Source organism: Gopherus flavomarginatus, chromosome 5 (genome assembly GCF_025201925.1).
Source record: "Gopherus flavomarginatus isolate rGopFla2 chromosome 5, rGopFla2.mat.asm, whole genome shotgun sequence".
Lineage (NCBI taxonomy): Eukaryota > Metazoa > Chordata > Testudines > Testudinidae > Gopherus > Gopherus flavomarginatus.
Genome location: NC_066621.1, coordinates 50137810 through 50162061, shown reverse-complemented (window position 1 = coordinate 50162061; position 24252 = coordinate 50137810). Strand labels below are relative to the sequence as shown.

The 24252-nt window shown below is 47.5% G+C and overlaps 2 protein-coding genes across 4 annotated transcripts in view; one reads left to right on the top strand and one right to left on the bottom strand.

Annotated features, from left to right (window-relative positions):
• Nucleotides 1–24252, bottom strand: part of LSP1 (lymphocyte specific protein 1) — a 512003-nt gene that overhangs the window by 382884 nt on the left and 104867 nt on the right. The gene's annotated exons all lie outside the window — the stretch shown is intronic.
• The window catches only part of DUSP8 (dual specificity phosphatase 8), a 93807-nt gene that overhangs the window by 52400 nt on the left and 17155 nt on the right, over nucleotides 1–24252 (top strand). Inside the window, exon 1 of one of the 2 annotated variants that reach the window (XM_050953698.1) lies at nucleotides 15460–15806. The exons of the other annotated variant lie outside the window; for it this stretch is intronic. Within the exon in view, the coding sequence (XP_050809655.1) occupies nucleotides 15689–15806 (118 nt within the window). The 5' untranslated portion in view covers nucleotides 15460–15688. Of the gene's footprint in view, nucleotides 1–15459; nucleotides 15807–24252 lie in introns of those variants that run through there. 2 annotated transcript variants of the gene reach the window in all.

The window sequence follows — 24252 nt, the reverse complement described above, 5'->3', positions numbered from 1 at the left end:
TGCTCACTGCTCTCCATCCGTGGGAGCAGAAAGCCTGTTGATTTATATGATTTTCCTGACATCACATGAAGTGGTGGAAAACTGAATGGAGCCAGCATTTTTCCTGCATTACGTAATGCCCCCTTTTCCTCCCCTCCGAACTGTGCTATTCCAGCAGGAGCCTGACTGTTCTTTAACCTCTGTTTAGTTCAGCACAAACTCTTGCTTTTTTGCAAACTCTGTTTTTTATTGATGGCTGTTTGTTTGTTCAGCAGAAGCTCTTAATGGCCTCGGTCAGTGCTGCAGGCTCTTGTATTGGAGGACTTGACACCAGCCATGGTATTATTTGGGGCTGAGTCACCATGGTGTGTCACCTGCACTTCTCCTCCCTTTGTGTTCACCTGAGAAGGATGGGTGGGACTAAGGGGGTCCCTGGCAGGCTCCCATGTCAGTGTTCTCCCATTTTACAATTGGCATCTGCAATTCAGTGCTTGGGAAGCTTCTCCAGCTGGTTGCATCTGCATGGCACTTTGCATGCCTGGGCCCACGCTGCCGTACAGCCTATTCCAGTTTGTTATAGCCCCTCCCCTTCCCCAAACCCCAGAGCTAAGAGCTTTGTTCCTAGCTGGCCTCGGACATCCCTCTGAAAATCAGATCTGAAGCCACTCACCTGACTAATAAGACAGGTTTACAGCCAGATGGGCGGGTAGCACAGTGACCCCTTCCCAGTTACCATGTAAAGGGGACCTTATGGATTGACACCGAGGCTGCTGCACCAGTGTAAACCCCTGGCATGGATATGCTGCATACAAAGCAAGCTGTACCTCTGTGGTTTACACTATGTGCAAAAGAGAGAACAGCCCTTGATGCTTGACAGATCATGGAGTCAGTGAAGTTACTCTAAATGTACATGAGATGACTGCAAGCCTTGCCCCTGTAGGGTAGAAGAGGGAAACAGCCGGGGAGGAGGTGTGATTTTTAATTTGGGGGAGGTGTTTGGTGCCTATGAAGAAGAATCTAGGCCTTGTCTATGCTGAGAGGTTGTCCTGCTTCCAGCTGCTGGTGCATGTGCTGGTGCAAACCCTTATAATCACCATGAGTCATAATTGGTGCTGGCGTTAAGCAAAGGGGACTCTTTGTCCATTCAAATAGTGTCTTTGCCTGCCTGCACTAGGGGTATGGAGTGATGGCTGCCCCCAGGGCCCTCTGCCATGGTAGACTGGGTAGAACTGGGACCCCCTGGGATTAGAGGGGTTAGATTAGGGGGTGGGGGGAGGAAGCTGTTCTTTCCCATCTTGTGCACTAACCTGAAACAGGCCCCTCGCTTGCTTTCTGAACTTCAGTCATGAGCTTTTCATCTGGCTCGGATGTACATGTGAGATCATCCCCAGTCCCCAACTCCCTCAGTTTGTCCCAGGTCTGCAAGGAATTTTTTAAAACTTGCCAGTCCTGTTCTTTCTAAATTTGGAGCGTCTGTTTACTCCCAGGATTCGGAAAGAATGTAACAATATCAGCGGTGAGAAATCTCCCCTCCCCCTTTGGCAAGCAGATTGGCCCTGACAGAGCTGGCGAGGGGCCCAGACCATATACAGCCCAATGGTACAGGAGCGAGCCTGCATCTTCCACAGAAGCAGCTTAAATGTCGACTTGCCCTCTCATTTGCTTCCTGCAAGAATATAAATATTAGGGGAAGGCTGCAGGCATCCACGTGGCGTCTTAAGAGCATCTCATGCTGGTTTGATGAGCTCGCTGCCAATATTTGGTTGGTCTATTTAATTGTTCCCTTTTTAGCCAGAGTGCTCAGCAGGAGTCTGCCTTCCAGCTTGGTGCAAAACAAGCTGTCTGGGCCCTATTTTTGTTGAGTAGGTGTCAGTGACTTAGTGGATGTGGGAGAAATAGTCAGTATGATTTACTGGGACTTTCCAAAGGCCTTTTTGATGAAGCTCCTCCCAAGAGGCTATTAAGGAAGTTAAGTAGCCATGGGGTGAGAGCCGAAGTTCTGTCCTGGCCTAGGAGCTGGCTGAGAGGCAGCAAACAATATAGGAATGAAGGGCCGATCGTCACCATGGCAGAAAGTTAACAGTGTGGAGTGATGGTGCTTAAATATGCTCATCGGTGACCTGAAAAATGAGATGAACAGGGAGGGTTTGGCCGCATTTGCAGAAAGCACACAATTGTGTAGGATAGTCAAGATTAGAGAGGACTAAAGAACTCCAGCGGGACCAGGGTGAATTTGATTTAAATCAAACTGATTTAAATCACTAGTCAGGAAGACTCGATTTAATCATGGATTTCTACATAAAAGTGCATTCTTATTGGTTGTTATAACCTTAATACATATTCTTCACAACTCATAGGTGTAGGTTTCATTTTTAGAAGATACACACTATGCATTTTTAAGTGATTTATTTTGAAAACTTTTCAGATTAGTTTTACAGCTATATCAGAAAATGAATAATTTGGTTATTTCATTTACCAAAGGTAATTGAAGCAGATATTTATGAAGTTATTGGGAGGTGATCTATCTCCAATTCAATAGGTTAATCATTAATATTTGGAGGATTTTCTTGCCATGCTGTACTAGGAGGAGAAATCACCAGACAGACATTTAAATTGTTTTATTTAACTAAAACAAGTGTTATGTATTCTGGATTTTTTTCTTCAACAGCAAACATATAATAATTTAACAAAACAAGCATATGAATTTTTGAATTTAGTTAAACGTTCAGGTTTTTAAAATCAAGTTTGTTTTTGTTAAAATTGTTTTTAACTAAAATAGTTAAATGAAATATTTTTAAAAAACAAAAATTAAATTGACTATGTCAGCCAGGTCAACATGACAAACTTAAAATATTGGCTTCTGCAGCTAACTCAGCCATCTTCACCTTCATTTTCCTGTTTGTTCATCATCTGGAAACGAGAACAAGCTTTTGTGCTTTTTCAGGTCCCAAACTATTTCTCAATTTGTAATGAATTAGTCCAAAGGACTGATTCTTTCTACACTCGCAGCAGAAGCTACTGCTGTTAAAAGTGAGATTATCACTTCAACATTCTCTGAAACCAAGTGCTTAAGCGACTTCCACCAGTTCACCGGAGTGACTTTCTTAAAAATATGATCAGCAAACATATATTTCTTGAATGGTTCTGATTCCCAAACAGGGTCTCTTTTATGGCCTGCTGCCATTATAGGTTTTCCCTTCTATTGAGAGAATGGTATGGTAAATCTCAAATCAATGAAGGCTACATTCAAAGACCTCAAGACTTCTGGAATATGCTGCTCAGACGGTTTCACTTTTGTTTCTAGTGCCTGTCCCTCCCTTCTCCTTGCCCAGATCTATTCCATCCCCAACAATCTTCTGTTCATTGAACTTTTTGAAACTTTGCACTTTGAGAGACATAAGGGATTGACTGTGTACACACATTTGCAGAGGGACAATAGAGTTGAGGTCTGTTATTTCTCACCTCTATATATCATTTATGTATTTAAAAACATTTTTGCTGTTAACAAGCATGTTATCTCTGGAGACACAAATCCACAATTTGAGAACTGCAAAACTAAGCATCTCTGATGATATCTTCTAGACTGATCACTGAGTCCCATTGGATAGATAGAAAGGTTATTTAGTTAATCTATACAGAAGCCCCTGGAACCTCATAAAATTGGGTCCCTAATCCATGAACTATTGGAACTCATTTACTAAACTTTTGTTAAACATTATATGAATATATTGTCTCATACTATAGAATTAGAATTTATAATCCCTATTCCATGATGAGAGATCTTTGAGCTATAATATATCTTAATTAAAACTATCTTTAGATAGGTTTTTTCCTCAAAAAACCTTTTATAAAAAATGTCCCATTTAAATAAAAAAAAATCTGGTTTTTTAAAATTGTTTTTTAAAAAGTCATCAATTTTTATCCACCCGGAGAGCGATCCAGCCAAGCTAGGTGAATGGACAATGTGCTGGCAGATGAAATTCACTAGTAATGAATAAAAGAGAGTTTGAACTGCCCATACATTTGCTGGGTTCTACATTAACTGTACACACTCAGGGGGAATGAACTGTGTGTCAGTGTGAACAGCTCCATGGAAACCTCAGCTCAGTGGGTTTGGATGGGCAAAAAGGCAAACGAGCCATTAGTCTAACTGAAGATGTTCTCAGGGCTAATATACTGAAATTATTATCGTGCTGTTATATAAGTCAATGGGATGCCCTCGGTTGGCATATAGTGTTCAGTGCTGGTCACCTTGTTTCAAAAAAGACAGGGCCAGGATAGGCATCCAGAAGCAGGCGACGGAGATGGAGAAAGGCTGCCGTGTGAAGAGAGACTAGAACTGTGTAGTTTAGAGGGGAAATGGATAAGGGGCATGCTGTAGGTTTCAGAATAACCAATGGGGTAGAGATGGGAAATCAGGCGTGTCTATTTACCCTTTCTCATGGAACAAGAAAAAGGATGCAGCCAATGGATTTGAAAGCAGCAAGTTTAAAGCAGAAAAATACACTTTTTTCACACAGAACTTAAGCAACCGTGATAAGTATAGTTGAAGTTAAGTGCCTAGCAAGATTGAAGACCAGGGTCAGGGCACTTCTGTGGATAATGAGAGCATCCACACTGACATTAGATAGGATAAAAAATATAAACTCTCCTGCTTCAAGTCATAAACCAGAAATTAACTAATGGGGGTGGGGGCACTGAGACGGAAACTGCTGTCTGGGCAGGTTATTCCATCATTGTCCAGAGCACTTTCCTCTGAAGCATTTGGTATTTGCCACCAAGAGAGCCAGGATTCCAGACTAGTTGGGGCCTTACTGGTCTGATCTGGTATGGCTGTGTCTAGGTGTAGCAGCCTGAGTTTCTTCTTTTATTCTGTGAGCCCAAGCATGCACTAAGCAGTGTCTATCTAGTCTGTGCCATACCCTCCAAGCGCTTTTTCAGTTTCCCCAGGCAGTTCCCTTTGTCAGGTCACTGTCCAGGGAACTGAAGTGTCTTGCCATAAAGTGTCCTATGTAGCAGGGGTTCTCAACCTTTTTCTTTCTGAGGCCCCCCAACATGCTATAAAAATTCCATGACCCACAACAACTAGTTTTCTGCATATAAAAGCCAGAGCCAGCGTTAAGGGGTAGCAAGGAGGGCAATTGCCTAGGGCTCCATGCCACAGAGGACCCTGCAAAGCTACATTGCTCAGGCTTTGGCTTCAGCCCTGGGTGGTGGGGCTTGGGTCACTGGGCTTCAGCCCCATGCAGTGGGGCTTCAGATTTCTGCCTTTGCCCCCACAAGTCTAATGCCAACCCTGCTTGGCGGACCCCCCTGAAAACTGCTCGTAGCCCCCGCAGTGGGCCCCGGACCCTTGGTTGAGAACCATTGCTCTGTAGCATTCGTGCACATACACAAACCTGTGCTTGCTAACAGCTGGGCTGGCACTGGCCTGAGACTGGGGTAGCCCTGTGGGTGACCTGGATAAGCAGATGGTGATGTGATTGGGGGGGGGGGGGGCACTAAATAATTATGCGATTTCAGTGCTGTTCTTCCTGCTGTGCTGCTCTCTTCTCGGTAACCTGCAAAGCAGCACAGGTAATAACACAGAAGTGTCTCTCTTGACAGATTTTACAGATGGCGTTTCTTAGGCAAATGTTCTGCTGGTTGAACTGAGAAGTTTAGAGCACTGGAATTCTGATTTTAACCCTACCCTGCCTGTTAATTAGTTGACATGTATGCCTGTAGGTGTAGTAGCCTGCATCTGTGCCACCTAGGATCATGTGATATCAGATCTCCAAGCTGAGCAAGGATCACCTTGTTGGCATAAGGATGGAAGATCTCCAAGGTAAATCCAGACTGATTTTGTAGGTGGCACTCTCTGCTCTGTGTCATTATCCAGAGAGTGCCCCAGGATAGTGCTGGAGGGCATTGTACGACTGGGGGCCAGGGGATTCCATTTGTGGTCACTAAAGGTCCCATGGCAATTTGTCACAAAAAGATTTTAAAATCTGATTTCATGGACAAATTCCAGCTCCAGTAACTCCATTCTGCTTGCCTTCTCCCACCTCTCCCCCCAATATTTCTTGTTCTAAACTATTGTAGTGCTGCTTGGCTGCTGAAATTGCTTGGCTGCAGCATTCCAGGCCAGCTGCATCCCAGTGGTGCGTGACACTTCTGTAGATATGGTCTGCAAAGTGCTTGGGAACCCTTCAGTATTGTCTCTGTTGGGGACCATGGATTCCTATTATTATTTTTATAGCACCTAGGAGACCCAGGAATGGACCAGGACCCCATTACGCTAGACACAGAACCAAAAGATGATTCTGGCCCCGAAGAGCTGATCTATTACATCACATACAGATGTTAAATAATAATAGGGACGGGCTGACCGTGACTCCTCGTCTGCTCTCTGAAGATGGAACTAAGGCCAGTGGCCCAAAGCCTACAAACTCCATATTAATTCCACAGCATCTTTTCTCAGCCTGGTTCACTCCACCTCACACTGTAGCTTGGCAATGATGCTCCAGGGCAGAGCCATAGTGTTATTTTCTGTAGGGAGGAGACTGTACAGTCCGTGCTCGAGGAAAACAAAGAGATTGTTCAGACCACTCGGTGAGCACCCCCCTTTTACCAAGCTGTCCATTTAAGCATGCTGGGCCAGATCCTTTGCTGGTGTAAATGAGCGTACCTCCACCAGTGCAAAGTGGAATGTGACACGTTACGTTCTGACTCCCCTTCTGCACTGATGGAAATCACACCACCGGTGCCAAGGCAGTGGTGAGCCTGGCCCTTGGCAGGCACCCGTTCCAAGGAGTAGTGAGGTGTATTTAGACAAGTACAGTTCTCCCTGAGGGCTATGCTCCCTGCTCTTATCGTTGCTCTCTCCACTTGGAGTGAGGTCATCCTGTGTTTTTCATTGCAGAAGGGACTGGTCAAAAATAAGTGGGGACGGACTTTGTAAGAAAAAGATTTTCCAATTTTGTATTTTTGCCAAGTAAGAAATTGCAGAGAAACTAGAAGCGTTCTGGCCAAGGTTGTTGGTCAAAGAAAAAAGGCGGGGAGATTTTTTCCCCAAAACTCTTTCTCAAAATATCAGATTTTCATCAAATTTTTAAACATGTTACCGAGTTATATTTGCAGATTGTCCAGTGAGTGAGTGAAGGACTGCTCTGGAAGGCATGTTAGTGTGGAGACTCACTGCCTGATATCTAGTGGCAGGGAGTTCCACAGCTGAGAGTCTACTGCAGGAAATAATTTCTGTCCTGAGCTCACAAGAGTTTTCTCTGAGCTCTTTTGGTTGTTCCCATTGCTGTTGCAGGAGGTCATAGAGCGTGGTGTTGTCTGGGAGAAGCGGGACGTATCCTATCCAAGGCTCTGTAGATGCAGCGCTAAGGAGCTGCCAGAGAAAAGACAACATTAGGAGTTGTCAGGAGCCCACAGGGCTCTGCTGGTTTATTTAATGAAACGCTCTGGACACAGAATAACTTTACCCAATATTTATTATTGACTCATCCGCCTTGAAGGGGGAAGTGTGAGCAGTTTGGCTGAATGGAAACCTGCCAGCACTGTGCTAAGTGGATTGAGAGGTCACCTAGTTCCAAGGTAGCTTCTGTAAATATCTTTATATCCTCTGTGAAAATGTCCTTGTATAACTAGCTACTGTTGTGCTCCTTCAGGAATCACAACAGATATTCCTGCATCTCTTCCACAGGGACTGTATTCCCTTTCTCCAGCAGTGGGAGAATACTATCATAAATGCTGCTAAATCAGGGCAGTGGCCCTTTCTGCTCTGATACGAATAGGGTCTGCACTTAATATAGGGACCTGAAAATACATGGCCACATGCTAACATGTTAAGCCTAGTCCTGATGATTTAATACCCCATGGTGCAATTACTGTAGAGTATGTTTTCTGTCCAAGTCACTTACAGTTACTGGTCCAAATTCTACCCTATTTCACCCATGCAGCCCCGTTTCAAGTCGAACTAGTGCCTTTGAATCTGTTCAGAAATGTGCCTCCCCCTCATATGTGTACGTCTGTGCAGGTCTTTTCATGGATAATTACTGGGACACCTCTAGCCCAACTAATTTGCTCACATCAGCCTTAGGACCCTGCTCTTCAGCTGCCTATAAAAAGAGAGCAAGAATATACCACTCAATACAGCAAGAAGTTTAGCTTTCAATCAGGCATCTTAATAGAACATCTAACTCCCAACTTAGGATGCCCACATGGGTGCCAGTTTTAGACCCCCTCATGGTTGCGTGGGTGTCTGGATGTGGAATGTCACTGGCCAGGGCAATTGCCCCAGTGGTTTCCCTCAGTGGTCCAGCAAGGGCATGTATGGTCAGGCTTCACAACCCACTGTTTCTAGGTGAAGACCTGCAGCTCTCTCCCTTCTGACAGGGGTATTTCCAAGCTGCCAGTTCCCTCCCTTCACTGTATTTCCCAGGACAAACAGGCTGCCCAGGACACTGGTTGGTGCCTGTTCGGTGTCGGTTAAAGGTGTAACTGCTACACTCAAGATTCCGCACAGCATTTCCTATGCAAGCCTAATTTATTCTTAAGGTAAAAAACATCACAGCTAAAACTCATTTAAAAACAATAAAAGAACCTACATTCATGCTAATAAGCTCAGCAGAAATCACCCCAACCTTAACATGGATTCTGGCAGGAACAGTCCTTCAGATCCGCACCCAAGGGGATTCCTTGTGGTTACAAGTTCATCACATCTTCAAGCTCAAAGCAAGCACCCATTCTTATGTGGCCTGTAGAGGCTCAGTCCTTCCAATCCTACCCTAAAGCTGTGGCTTGAGGGTCCTGTCCACTTGCTGCATCAGGAAAAGCCCTGAGCTTGCTTAAAACTAGACTATTTCTCTAAAAACCCGTTCTTTGTCTGCTGGTCCTTGGAGAGTCTAGTATGAACCAGTATATATGTACCTCTCCACCTCAGTAGTTTACCCTTCCTATGGAAATACATAGTAACCCAATAACAAATATACAATTGTCTTTTTAATGCAATGGATCCCAAAGGTATTAACCTAATTCAATAAAGTTCATTCAGGATATTGCAGGAAAATGTCCTATGGCAATGCCTATGTTTGGTGGAGTGGTAACTGTCTGATGTGTGTTTTTCCTCTTGCTTTTCCCCAAGCACCTAATTTTCAGAGGGACTGAGAACAGCTGAACACAGTAGGAGATGCTGGGAGCTGGCACTTAAAAAGAAAAAGAATCAAATCACTAGTTTGTGTCTAAATATGGTCTTAGAATCCTAACTGTGGGCACTACTTTTTTTCTGGTTGTGGCCCCATTGACTGACTAACTCTGTCACATGGCCATTCTCTGTTTCAAAATAACAAAGGAGCTGCTTTCTTTACTGCAGCAAAACCATGTAAAACTGCCTAGATTGGGCCAGGGCAGAGATGCTGTGGCACTGAATGCTGTGCCTGCTGGGTGAGTCCAGGCTGTTAGGAAATGGAACCTTCCTAGGCTAGTGTTCATGGAGGATTCTACCTTGTGCTACACCACAACCACTGGTCTGGTAGGTACCTAAATCCAGCTGTGGTTGCTTGTTGTCAAAGCAAAGTGAGTGGGGATTGGCGCATAATATCCAAATCCCCTTTTGTGTGTGAGGAAGGAGTGGTTTCTCCAGGCTGAGGTGTAGCATCCTGGTAAGCTCTCACCCCTTCTCATCACACTCTACCCTTGCATTTGAACTTATGGATATCTTTGCCTGTTTTCTTCCCAGAGGGAGCAGCGGCTGAATTTCTGGAATGGGTTAAGCCAGGTCACATATGTATGAGCTGATTGTATTCCTGGCCTGTGTTCTAAACATCCCTGTTTAGTAACACTGTCGTCAGAGGACTTGTTTTCCTGATTCTATAATTACTCCTTGGAGCTACCCCCTTGTCCCCCAGCTGCATGTTTAACAATTGGACGAAGAAGGGGAAACAAGGGGAGGGGGAAGAGGACGGGACTAGGAGAACAAGTTGCCAAGAGTTGCAAAACCATGTCATTTCATATCTCATTTCTGGAAAGCTAAAGTGAGGGAAGGAAACTTTTCCCAGTAAATGAGCCTGGCAGACAGGAACTGTGCCCAGTTATGCTTTCCTTCCTTTTGAACAACCTAGTGCCCCCTCCCTTCCCCTATCATCCCCTTTTCCTGAGGCCCATGTGAAAGGTTTGAAATTGCCATGATTATAAGCTGTCTGTGATGGAAGGGGGAGAGAAAAGCTGGCCACTAACCAGCTGGGTTATCGCTAATCCTTGCATGTGTGTGTAAGTGCTGAAGACAGACTCTATGCTCCTCGGTGTGGCAGACGCTTCATGCCAGTTTCCTCTCAAGTATAATGCTGCTGACTTCAGTGGAGTTACACCCAGGATGACTCTGACCCTCATTAGCATTTATGATGATATATGCTGCAGGAGTACCTAGGTGACCCAACTGGGGTAGGCAGCGGCAGGGCCAGCTGTAGGATTTTTGCCGCCCCAAGCAAAAAAATTTTGGCTGTTCCCCCCCCTTTTTTTTTTCATGCCCCCGGCCCCTCCCCAACTCCACCCTTTCTGAACCCTTTCCCCAAATCCCCAGCCCCACCACCTCCCCCAGGTGTGCAGCATTTCCCTCCCCATTGCTTCCTGGGGGCCCCCACGACCTCCCAACCTAGCTCACCTCCGCTCTGCCTGCTCCCCTGTGTGCGCTGCCGCTCCGCTTCTCCCCACTCTCTCTCAGGCAAGGGAGGGTGGAGAAGCAGAGCAGCAGTGCATTCAAGGGAGCAGGCAAAGCAGAGGTGAGCTAGGGTGGTGGGGCGCAGGAAGTAACGGGGTAGAGGAACCACTCCCCACTCCAGCTCACCTCCACTCCACCGCCTTCCCCGAGTGCCCGCCGCATGGCTTCTCCTCCCTCCCAGACTCTGGGCGGCTCTGGGTATTTTGCCGCCCCAGGCAGGCAGGCAGGCAGGCTGCCTTCGGGGGCATGCTTGCGGGAGGTCCTCCGGTTCCACAGCTCAGCATACCTGCTGCTGAATTGCTGCCGAAACTGCAGGACCGGTGGACCTCCTGCAGGCAAGCCACCGAAGGCAGCCTACCTGCCCCCCTCGCAGCAACCGGCAGGGTGCCCCCTGCGGCTTGCCGCCCCAGGCACACCCTTAGCGCGCTGGTGCCTGGAGCCACCCCTGGGCAGTGGGCACATACCAAGGGGGGGGGAGAGTTCCTGCTGCAAGCAACCTACAGTCTAAATAGACAAGAGAGGTAAGAAGGAAGCACTGTTCCCATTTTACAGATGGGGGAACTGAGGCACAGAGAGTCTTACCCAAGGTCAACACAAGAAGTTTGGAGCAGAGGTAGGACCTGAACCTGGATCTTCTGCGTCCCAGTGGCTTACCTACACGACAATGCTTTCTCTCTGATCATCATTTTAATGTATGTTACCTTCTTTGTTGATGATGGATTTTATCTTTCCCCCATCTCTTCTTAAAGAGCCCCCTTGTCCCAACACTGCATTCCTGCCCTTGCCATTATGTATTTAACAAACAAGAGAGTCTTGTATGTAGGAAGCCCTATCCGTGGAGCCATTAAAAACTAGATGGAACCACCCACTGAGGCATACACCAGAGGGGCTAGTCCTGCAGTGGCAACCTCGAGAGAGAGCCTTCAGCAGGGTGAGGGATTCTTTCATTTCTCATGTCTATGCAGAATGATCTAAAAGGAATGGTAAATATGAGAAATGGTGTCTCTGGCACTGAGGAAATTTCTCTTCCTTCCCTACATTAGCCCCCAAACGGGGGCCACAGCTGGTGAAGGAAAGAGGTGGAGGTTCAGGAGCAGAGCAGGGGAGAGGCAACTCTAAAGGAATGTCAACACTGCCGCTGGAAGCATGCTTCCCGGCTGGGGTAGGCAGATGCCCCAGCCACCGCCCATCTTATCCCATTTACACTGCTATGTTTAGCACACTAGCTCTGCTTAAGGTAGCGTGTATCTATCTACCCACACCTCCCAGCTGCAGTGTAGAGCTACTCTGAGGAGGGTGGGATAGAGATGTTATTTCCAGGGAGAAATTTGCAGTTGGAATTGGATTAATTACTGCTCCCCGTGAAGATGGGTTCTGTTGCCTGTGGGCACATTTGTCTTTTAGGAGGGTGGGCGGGGATGCAGAGCATAGGCCAACCTTTCATAAGAAGGGTTCTGCTAAAGCATCCTGCATTACAGATCTCAGCCAGAGATGCCCCAGCCGTGATGGGCAGAGCCAAAAAACAAGTCCAAACTCTTCCTGAAGGAACCTGCAGCCCCAAAATAACTTAGCTTTAGGATCTCTCAGCCATGAGGAAGTTAGTCCCTCCTGTTACTAGAGGCTAGCAAAGGAAGACAATATATTCATAGATTTCAAGGCCCACAGGGACAATCATGATTATGTAGCATGGGACAGACCATAGGATTTCACACACAATTCCTGCATGGAGTCCATAATTAGATCTTATGGGAAATGGGGTTTGCCAGTGTTGTCATCTGGATGTAATTTCACTCCCATCCATACTGCAAATGCAACTGTGTTGGAGAAACTGGTTGCAGCAGAGTTGTCCTCCAACTTGGTTGCAGCATAGATGGGACCATGCAGTGTAGACAGGACTATGAAATTTCCCCATGATTCATCTGCCCGCCTGGGTAGACAGGAGAATCTACACTACATGATGGAAGCATGTTTTATGCTTCCCCCATCATTGTGTCAAGTGTAGCATAAACAGGACCACTATGAAGTGCAACAGCATTTGTTGTCCCCATCCACTCTGCTAGTCAATGTCATGCTTGTTGGGAAGAGACCCTGGGTTGTGGGAACAACTTCCCAGGTTCCTAAGCGTTGCTTTTGGTTGAACACTGATCCTTTTTTCAAACCTGGTTTGAATGTGCTTTGAATGTTATCCAACCTCAGGCTCTGACCCACATCTGACAATAATAAAACTCACAATAACAAGCCTCATTAAAACACTGGCTCCATGAGCTGGTGGGTGGAATGGGGGAAAAGGGGGGTTCATTTAGTGCTGGTGACCTCATCTCACGTGATGTCACTTCTAAGGGAAAACATTGACGTCTCCCATGTATAACTCAGCCTTGTGTTTCTCAGCCTGTAAATCTTCAGAGTTTAAAGATACAATATGTCCCATCTGCCTAGTCTAATCCTGAGCAATTTTCTGGAGGTTTGGGAAGAATTCAGAACAAGTAACCTTTTAAGGAACTATGATGAGATGTTTTAAAGAGTTCCAAGGTTTTGTGGAAGCCAGGCAAGGAGAATGAATACTTCTCTCGCAGAAGAGGAAGAGGGTCTGCTCATGAGGTCATAATTCATTAATAAGCCACATTGTGAATGGGAACAGACCATTCACGTATGTAACTTTTCACTGTATCTTACACCTGAAAAGAAGCCTAGGCAATGTGTGCATCTCCTCCAGTAGACACGAGGGTGTACGTACAAAGGAGTGCCTCAAACAGAGAAGAGGCAATGGCTTAGAAGAATGCAGATGGGATTTGGAGCCGTTTGCATCTAGCCTGCAGGTTTGACTCCCCTGCAGATTGGGTGTTATTGGAAGTTGTCTTCTCGTGTGTTTGGCCCGTGTGAGTTCTGAGGTTTCAATCCAGATCTTAATGAACGAGTGACCATGTCACAAAATCTACCGCTGTTACAGGGCCACATTGATGCCTTTGTGGGGATGGCCTGCATCACCACTCAGTACAGAGACCAAGAAGCACTTGGGAGAGAGAGTAAAGATGGCCTCATGGTTAAAGCATTGACGCAGGGCTTGGGAGAGTGGGTTCAAGTCCTTGCCCCACCACAGAACTGTGTGACCCTGGACAAGTCATTCAGAGCAGGTCTATACATAAAACGCTTGCTGCTGGAGCACTTCTCTGAAGGTGCTATTAGGGCCACTAGGAGAGCTCCCGTCAGTGTCCTTAGTCCACATGTGTGAGAGACAGTAGCTCTGGCAACAGGAGGGCTTCTCCCGTCAACATCACACTGTCTACAGCGGGGATTAGGTTGCTATAACTGTGTCGTACAGGGGTGTGAAAAATCCACACCCTGGAGCAATGTGGTTATACCAATGTACGTTTATAGTGTATATCTGGCTTTTGAGCTCTACAGAGCTCTTCTCCGGGTCTGGGAAACGTACTCAGTGTCCCAGCTCAATACAACGTGGAACAGAGTGTTGAGCATAAGCAGTTAACATATGTTTTAAGAGGCCATTCATTAACGCCAATAAAAGATTTTCCCTCATCAGCGGTGTCTCTTGTATCCTGGGACCAGTACAGCTACAACAACACTGCCCACAGAATCATTTAGACTCTGTTCCTGCTGATTTCACTGACACTTAGGGCTTTCTGACAGAGGAAGCAGGTAGAACTCTGTGTTTAGTGGTAAGCAGTTACACCAAGTGCTGAGGTTAGGGTGCAGTAACACTGAACTGGACTCAGATCCACCAAATCCTCAAACTCCAGCCCCACCTCCTGTCCTTCCTCTGCAAAAAGAGTCAGGGTGTTCTGACTCGCCACTTAAATCCAGTGTAGCCACAAATCCCAGATCAACCCCTTCTCCATGCTCTTTCTACAGTACTTATATGGCCCACTTCACTGCAGTATTTGAGCACCTCCAATCTTTATTGGATTTATCTTCATAATGCCCCTGTGAAGTAGGGTTGTGCTGTTATCCCCATTTTGCAGATGGGGAGCTGAGGCACAGAAAGACTAAGTGACTTCCCCAAGGTCACACAGGCAATCCATGGCATATCTTGGACTCAGACCCAGGTTTCCCAAATCCTAGGTGAGTGCCCTAACTGCTGGACCATTCTTCCCTTCTCATTATTGATGGGCGTCTCAGCAACCCTCACCTGCAGCCTACGTCTCTGCCAGATTATTCCTCCCATCCCTCCAGTTCTTTTTCTCAAGCTAAACCTTCTGCTCTCAGGCTTCAGTGAAAAAGAACATCAACGAGTTAAAAAGAAACAAGCCAGTCTCCTTGTTGTATCTACCCCTGAAAACACCAAGCGATGGGGAAAGGTTTGCTGTGCTCCATCCAGAATCATAAAATCACTGTGCTAGCATGTGTGGTGGTGCTTAGGTACCATGGTGATGGACCCTGGATAGTTGCATTAGATAGACAGTACAAAGCTTTCTACCTTCAACTCACTGTACAACTATTAACTCACCAAAGTAAATAACGCTCACTTCAGATGGAACAAAGATCTGTTTGCTGCAGCTCCTCTTGCCTTCAGGGAGCTGGCCGTCCTCTGCAGGCGTTCAGGGAGCAATTATTTCAGAGAGCAAGCAAGGTCAATGGGAAAAAATGGGATGTTGCCCCTTTAAGCAGCTGAGTGAAGCATGTGTCAGTGGTGTAGCCTGTGAGTTAAACTGCGTGTCTGTGTGCTGAGTAAGGAATGCGGTTGCATGCCTGACCCCTTAGCTATGATCAGCAGGGTTGTTGCTCATGTGCTGAGCTCATTCAGGCTCGGGGGAGCTGGAGTTGCGCGCACACACACGCAGAGAGAGAGAGGGGAGAGAAGAAGCTGTAGTGCTGGAAAAAGGGTGTTAGGGTCTCTCTCTTCCCCATTTCTCCCCCCGTCCCCTTTTATTTTAATTCCTGCTGGACGCTGGATTTTGGGGGGGAGTTTGGGCTTTTTTTTTTTTTTTGCCTGCCAGCTGTTTTGCAAGGGCAAGCTGTGCCTCTGTGAGACGCAGCCCAGCTGCCTGGATGCCTCTAGATGTTATGATTGCGCCCTCCGAGGACCAGTTCTGGATGGACATGCATGAGGGGCAGATGAAGCTGAAAATCAGGGTGCGAAGGATGAAGGAGAGCAGGGACATGCGAGGTTTGTTGGCCAGCTCCTTTCCTTTGGGTGCCGGGGGTGCTGTTTGATGAGCCTGACCCATGCAGTAAGATGCTGTCTTTGCAGAGCTGCTGATGTGCAGGCAATGTAAAGATGTTAGACAGCTGGCATCTTGCAGGCATGAGGATCGAGGGATCCAGGGAGCATTTTTGGATGGGGAGAAATACCAGGAATTTTCAACCTTTGCAATTTCAGGAAGCTTTTTAGGGGGCATCTGGCCTCTCCCTCCAGGGGACGCGGGGGGTGGCAAAGGAAGAAATGAGATATTTCGCTGCAGAGCATGGCAGGTGAGGTTCTGCTGTTGACTGCAAGGGGAGAGGGAAGGATGAGACTGACATTAGGAGGTGGTGTCAGCTGGGTTTCCCCCTATGACTTGCTTGGGCTCCCATCTAGAAACCAGGAGTGCTGCTTGTTTAGTGGGACTAGCTAACTGGGACTAAATCCTGCAAGTTTGGAGTGGCTAAGCAGGAGTGGAAGAGAACTGTCCCAGGAGGAAGGTGGGGGGCTCCGTCCTTATGTACCCACACTTGCACTCCTCCAGGGCAGGACACAGAGGAAATGGTGTATTCCTGTAGGCAACTACAGGCATTAAGCAGCATCGTGCATTGGTTGCTGGGCTGCTAGGGGCCAGTGAGGCAATTGTTATCTGTTCTCATGTGCAAAGGGCGGTGGGGGGGTGGGAGCAAAGGGAGGAATTCCCCCAGAACAAAGTGATGATTGTGGACAGGGTGTTCAAAGAAACAATATTAAGAAAGTGACACTACTTCAGCCCACCTCCAACCAACCAAATAGCCCCTGCTTCTGTTTCACTTCTCCCCACTGAGATGATCACTAAATTCCCCTCTTGCAAGTGCCTTTTTCAAAAAGAGATTTTGCAATGTCTTAGCTCCACAGCACTAGAGTGAGAGGAGGAAAGGGTGAAATTAAATAGAGCGGCTTAAAATATGCCCAGCCTCGAATGACCTAGTTTACCAAATGGTTTAATCAAGCAATTCTCCCCCCTCCCCCCCACCATCATCATCCCTTAAAATGGGAATCTGTTAAATGAGCTTGGCATGTTTTTGTGGCGTGAGCCACATAACCCAGTGATGGTGTAATTAGTAATAGGTCAGTCGTGGAAATGACACATTCTTCTTTACTTAGAACAAGTAAAGCTGGTCCAGAGCAGGCGCAGTCACCAGAGGAAAATCAGGACAAGCAACTTTTGGGGGCTGGAGCTGTGGGTTTCTTTTTTTTTTTTTTTTTTTTCCTTTTTTAAGGAAGTACCAAAAACCCAGTTGGCAAGACTAGGGGAGGAGCAGGCAACAAGGCTTACCCGGTCTTCAGGCTTGTAGGATGAATCTACGAGGTCAGCAACTGCTGGCATAAAATCAAGAATAAGTATTGGCCAGGACAGCCAAAGGAGGCTCAAGGTTGGTGGGTGGAAGCAGTTTGGGAGGGAAGGAAGTGACTAGTGGGGAATGTACATGGATCAGTAATGGAGCGCTAGTTCATCTGCTTCTTATACTAACAGCCTGGAAGAAAGAACCTGCAGTGGGGGGTTGAAATCTCCTGATTGTGCCAAACTAAGGGAGAGGGAAGGTATAAAGAGAGAGGTCAATCGATACAATACTATGAGATTCAGCGTGACTAGGAGTAGAGAGGGTAGATGTATGTTTCTTTCCACTGTGATAAGGTTGGAGGGAGTGGAAGAACCTGAATAGAGAATATATCCTCATAGGCTATAAAACACAGAGCAGAAGAAGGGTCCGGGAAGCCAGCAAACCCAGCTGAGGGGACCTTCTAATCTAGCCCCTGTATAAGGAATCAGTGAGGCCACATCTGGAATGCTCTGGGAGTTCTAGCGATGTCTTATACAAAAAGGAAATTGGAGACGTATGTAGGCATTGTCCAGCAGAGGGCGAGTTGACCTGACTGAGAGGAGGGCAGGATCTTTAGTTAGTTGGGAAGAAGGGAAACCAGAACTCATTTCTTAATTACAAAGAAGATGACAGAAAGCCACAGATTTCCCACACAGGTGCCTATACACCTTAGTCCTGACCTGCAGCCTCTCGTGCTATTGCAGTGCTGGGTCCTGACCAGCACTGATACTTGCTCCCCCAGCTAGGGTGACCAGATGTCCCGATTTTATAGGAACAGTCCCGTTTTTTGGGTCTTCTTCTTATATAGGCTCCTATTACTCCCCACCCCCATCCTGATTTTTCACACTTGCTGTCTGGTCACCCTACCCCCAGCCCTTGAGACCCAGCAGTGGCTGTAACACTTATTTCAGCAGGAAGCTTGGTGGGGTGGGGGTCATTCTTATGCATTGAGACGGTCATTGTGCAAAATCAAAAGGGCTAAACATGGGACCTCATCCAACGGAGAAGTGATGAGGATGGCAGGGCGGAGGGGAAACCTAAAACTTCCCAGAGAGTAGGAAGCTCTGACCCACACCAAGAAACTTTCCAAAGAGTGATGAGTAAGGGTGTTTGTAAAGGCCCTTTCATCATCTCACTCAGCAGCTAGCATGAATGGGCCACCACCAAGCAAAAAAATGAGGTAGGAGCCAGGGGAGGTGATGCTGCAGTGAGGGATTTTCCCAGAGGCCAAGGAAATGATGCTACTTTAGTATCTGAAGGCAGCTGTCGTGGTCCAACCCCTCTGGTCTATGTGCTTTTCTCCTTTTTTTCTGCCCTGATTCGAAGGAATCCTGGCCAGCGTGTTCAGTCATGTCACTGCTTAGGAGAACAGGGTAGGTTTAGCTGAGACTGAATAAGAGACAAAGGGCTGGTATTTTTTTTTAGGGGCAAGATCCTGCAGTTCTCAGTTCTTTACTCTCTCGTTGACTCGCTGCCCAAGTAAGGACTACAGGCTTTGTGCCCCAGTTCAGCAAGGTACATAAGCACATGCCTAACTTGAAGCATCTCTCACTGACTTCAGTGGGACTCATCCTTTCACTTAGGCATGTGTTCAAATATCTTGCTGAATTGAGGGCTTGAGCCTTAAGGAGGAAAGTGACATCTCTGTTACTCAAAGACGAGAATGCTTCCAGCTGTTTAAAAGCCTGTAATGAATATCCCTCGGCACAGCAGAGGCTGTGGATTCACTGCTGGCACTGCCAAGCAGCTTGGGAACCCCAGGCACAGTTACGAGCACAGGGCGATATCACAGAGGGACCAGCATGAAGAGCTGTTTCTTATCGAGGGACAGGAGATCTGGAAGCACATGGCTTTATGTAATCCAGGAGGGAGAGCCAGCCCTGGCTTGGCTGCGCGGGAGCAACATGAGACTAAGTGTTCATAAGGCCGTACCTGACTTGTGTGAAACTGCATGCACTGCTGCACCTTTTCCACGTCAGGGAGCATCTCTGAATCCTGAGCCCACTGCCTGCATTTACTGACACCAAGGCCCAGGAAGGGAAGAGTCTACTGTGACTTTCCCCCTCAAAGGCACAGAGATGTTGGCGGGCAGGGACTGTCTCACCCTAGAGCAGATGAGCTTTAGCACTTCCAGGTGGAGGCACCTTTTGTCTCCCAGGCATAGGTCCTGTGCCGCTCCGGGTCATACCAGAAGGTGGGGTTTCAGGCTGCGGTGCAGGCTCAGATACCCAACATCAGAGCCATACCAGGAGGGCTATTACAGCAGCCACTGCCTTTAAACAGCAGTTATTAGAAAGATGGGGATCAGCTGCTCCTATGCTTCCCCCAGAGAGAGAGGAAGATGGGGCAGAATGGCCCGTGAGCCAGCTAGCTTAAATGGAGGCTGTCGCTCTGTGGCTGTGTCTCCATCCCCCTCCTCTTCTCTGCTAAGGACAGCTCTGCTTTTGCTGGTGTGAAAGTGCAACCCTCCTTCCCGGGCCCGTTCCAGAGGGCCCGTGTTGTGTGCACAGAAGAAAGGGAGGGATGAGTACGTGGGTCACTTTTCTGCTGTCCAGTATGTCTTACCACAGACAGCCCTTATGCTCTCCGGGGAAAGGGGTGTTTGTGGAAAGCATGCGCACCAGTGCGTCAGAGGCACCCATGGGAACTGGAGACTCCCAGAGAGCACCCCCAGGAGCAAAGCGCTGTCTCTGCACTAGATCATCGCTTCAGTGTTTGTTACTGCGGGGAGTGGGGGTGTTGTTTATATAAAGCTTAATCCTTCCCCATTGAAGTCAGTGGGAGTTTTCCCTTTTATTCCAATGGGAGAAGGACCAAGGCCTCAGTGGCACAGTTAGGCATGAGGTTTCAGTGGAGACTTGGAGGGGTAAGCCCACATGGCTGGAAATAAAGGAGGAGCCTGGGGCCCTCAAAACAACAGGTTAACAGGTTTTCAAGCCAAGATGACCCTGTTACTCTCTCTGTGCGCTCCATGGCATCGGGTGTTGCAAGGAGACCTGACTGCAAGGAGACCTGACTGGGAGCAGCAAAGCATCACAGCTGGCTAGGCCCAACACAGTCCCATAAGCCTGACTGGAATGTCCCCCTGGTTCTAACAGTGGGGAATGTGGATGGCCCTGTTTAACGTGCCACACATCCCTTTTGATCTCACTTCAGCGCTTCCCCTCATTTCCCTGCCTTGCCTTCATATCTCAAAGGGTTTTCCAAGCCCTTTAATCCCTAGAGGAGAATGAGGATCACATTTCCCTTTCTCCCCGTCCTCCCTTGTGAAGTCAGACGCTGGTATCTTTTGATTCTGAGAGCATACCTTTTATCAAAGTCCCCTTCCCCCTGCCCTAGCAGCTGCTTCCACAACTGCTGGCTTTTCCTGTGATCATAGTGAGAGCGGCAATGGAGTGGGTCTGTGCTGCCTGGCTGAGTGTGAATGAGGACAGCAGGGGATGTCTCTTGTTCTGCTGCACTGGAGTCTATTACTGTTCTTAATACTCAACAATACTCTTTCCTTTATGGATGTATATATCCACAAAGCTGGAGTTTACCACCCAGGAGGCGAAACAATGGGACTGTGCTCTTACCTTCACCTAGAACTTGTTACACTTTGCACAGGGTCATACAGAACACACCATCGGGAGCAGTCCTTCCCTGGCAGAGAGATGGATTTGATGGCCCAATCAGTTTGTACTGTCCCAAAATTCTTGGACATGATCTAGAATGCCGTGGGCATTGGTGATTTGTGGCGTTGTCTAGAGAAAAGTCCTCTGACTGTTATTTCTGTGACTGTTCAAATCATGGGCCAGATCTTCAGCTGGTGTAAATCAACTCCATTGACTTCAGGAGAGCGACACCAGTTTGTGCCAGCTGAGGATAGTGGTTAGACCACCTGTGAAGCTTAAGTCTGCAACTGTCTCCTAACGCAGGCAATGGAGGCAGCTTCTTCTTTCAAATCCAGAGATCCGAGGTTTGATAATTATTCAGCAGTGATTATGGAGACCCTCACCTATATGGTTCTCTTTCCTAGGCCATGTCTGTGGGTGCATTTTCTTCCCCTGTGATGATGGCACAAAGCGGCTAAGCACCATTACAAGTGTGCCTCTATTTTTGCCTTGGTGTTTGCTGAGATGTGCTTTGTACATTGGCTCTTAATTATCCAGACGTGTAGTGAGATGATTGTACAGGGCTTCTTGTTCTCTTTGTAACCCTCTGACTGTTTTTATTTATCACCGGCCTGTCGTCCCAGGAGGGAAGCTCTCATGATTCTCCACAAACTACCAGCGGGCCAGGTGATATGAGAAGATGTTACAGCTCAAAGGGAATGGCAGCTGCTTTCTCTGTCAAATGTCTGGGCTTTTAAAGAACTCCAAGGCTCACTGCCTTCACCCTTGAACTTTCACAGTTTTCCCAGTGAAAGTTGTTTGTAATGGGTGGTTGTCACTGATATCCTCTGTGACAATCTGGGGCTGGGGGAAGTGACAGGGGGATGGGGTTGAGAGTCTGGGATGGTAGGGTAGAGGAAGAGGAGAGGGAGTGGAAGTAAGAAATAGCTTCTTTCCTTTCAGTGTACAGTAGGCAAATGCTCCATGCTGCTTCCCAAAGTGATTATGACTCCTGCCCCCAGCAGCAAAGTGTCTAGAGCATTGAGAAAAGCCTCTTACAGGGACACTTGGGTAGTTTTACAAAGGGAGGGAGGCAGCGGTGCCTAGTAGTGAAAGCACAGGACTGGGAGGCAGGAGGCCAGAGTTCTGTTCCCAGACTTGCTGTGTGACCTTGAGCAAGTCACTTAGGCACTCTGTGCCTCTGTTTCCCCATCTGCTAAATGGGAACAATAACAATTACATATATGCCAGGGGTGCTACGTTCCTTGCTGTCTGTAAAGTTCTTTGAGAGCCTCAGGTAGAAGGCACTAAGGGTTTTTTCTTACTTCAAAAAGACTGACTGATCCATGAAGCTTAGGATAGGGGGGGAGTCCCACCAGCGTCTTGATCCTTTGATGCGCTCACCTCTTGTAATTTTCTCTCCTCCACTTCAGTGGGAGTAGCAGGTGTCAGCACTTCTCCTAGCTTCTGGCCCCACATCCACACACATCTCTCTGTTCGCTTGGGCTCCACCCTCGCATGATGTAGGTAACTCTAGAAACCAGGAAAACATTGGATTTAGTAGGGAATGTTTTCTAAAGCCCTCAGGAATGCTGGAGTCCAGGCCAAGGATAAGGTTCTGTGCATTGCAAGGGACAAGCTCCTTATCCAAGAGCCTCAGCCAGTGCTCCTGCTTGAGGGAGCATCTAGAAGAAACCCAAGATCTCTTTCCACCCACTCCACCCAAAATACAGATTCTCACCCCCACCCTTAGTTCCATGCGTGCCAGGAGAATCCCACTGCCAGCCCCAGGGAGGTGTTAGCATTACAAATAAAGGACTAGAACGGCCCCTTCTTGTTCTGAATTAACACTAAAACGTGGAGTATTGTGTAGGTAAGGGAAAGCCCAAGTATTGCTTGGAATGCTTCCAGGGACAGTTACTGCCTTTGGGGTGATTTTAAGAAGCAGCTTTGCTTTCCAAAAATGTAAGACTTGCTGTAGCTGCACGTTTTAGGGCTGGGTTTTGTATCCCTGAAAGTTCAGAGGTGTCGGGGCCTGATGTCCTCAGCTCAAGGCTGTCTCCCAGTTCTGTTTCAAACCCTGGGATTGCTCAATAGCTGTGGGCAATGATGTTTGGGAGGAAATAAGGTTTATGTGGAAAGAGGTTTATGAAGGGACAGAGCAGAAAATGGTAAAAGCTTTGCTCAGCTAGGACCCTGTCAAGCAAAGCTCATAAGCGTGATGTTAAAGTGAAGCACAAGAGTAGTTTAAATGACTTCAATGGGACGACTCGCATTCCTAAATTTAAGCATGTGCTTAGGTGCTTTGTTGTGGGCCATATAGGGAGCATGTCTCCTCCCTAGAAGTGGTTGGGACATACAAACTTGAGGCAAGGGTGACTCTGTCCCTTTCAGTGAATCTCCCCGTGCACACTTCCCAGCCTCCTGTGTCACTTGTCTGTGCTTTCCCCAGCAGAGCCAGCAAAGGATCTGCAGGCAGACAAGTGCTGGTGGGGGCAAGAGGAGGGGGAACATTGTTAGGAGAGTCGCAGCATGTGCCAGCCTGCTTTAGCTATGATGTCACCTTGAACGCTGCTGGCTCCTGAAGAGCGTTTCGAGTTGTATAGGTCAATAATGAACATGAGCAAAGTAGAGGGGCCGGGGGCTGGGAGGCAGGCATTGATTTCCAGCCTGTACTCCAGGGGGAATGGCGCACACCTTGCTCCAAGATGAAAAACACCAGTTCTTGTGCTTTTAAGGCTTCCTAAGCCTTTTGAGTGAACAAAGGATTATGGACCCAAGCCTGGCCCTGGTACGGCCATGCATTCATTGCAAGACTAGACCTCCCCACACATACACCCTCCAAATAAAAATACAGGAGATCGTTTTTTTTCCTTCCTTTGGCACCGATGCATAATAGAAGGAAAGGTCTCTCTGGGAGGGAGCAGCAGGTCGCCCTTCTGCCTGACTGCCCATTGTGCTGCATTGTCCACTGAACCTCTTCTGCAATCTCCAGATGTGGGCTCTTTGCACTCAAATCCTCATGTGCACACCCCACTCTGCCTCATGATTTATGCTTCCTGGTGAGATTGATGTGGCCGGGGAGGGAGCGGGAGTAACCAGAGCTTGTGTGCACCTCTATGCCGAGCATCTTTCTTTCACTCTGATTTAATATCCCAATTGAAGGGAGTGATGTCATGTTGGAAAGAACTGGGGATGAGGAAGTGTTGGGAGGTGTTTTAACTCTTCATATCGCAAGTCTCCAAAGTCTTGGTAGCTGTTCTGGGTGATAAGTGCCAGCGACACAGGGAAGCTTAAGCGGCCAGCGGAGACACATTGCAGGTTGGAGATCAATTTCTCTTCCAATATGGTGGCTTCCTTGGGCAAGTACAGCTGGGCTGCCTGCTGTGTGGCTGTGTTGGGAAAAGGCATTGTTCTTCAAAGGACTCAAAGTGAGGGCCAATGGCATGGAGGTTGGTGTCCGTCCAAAGCAGC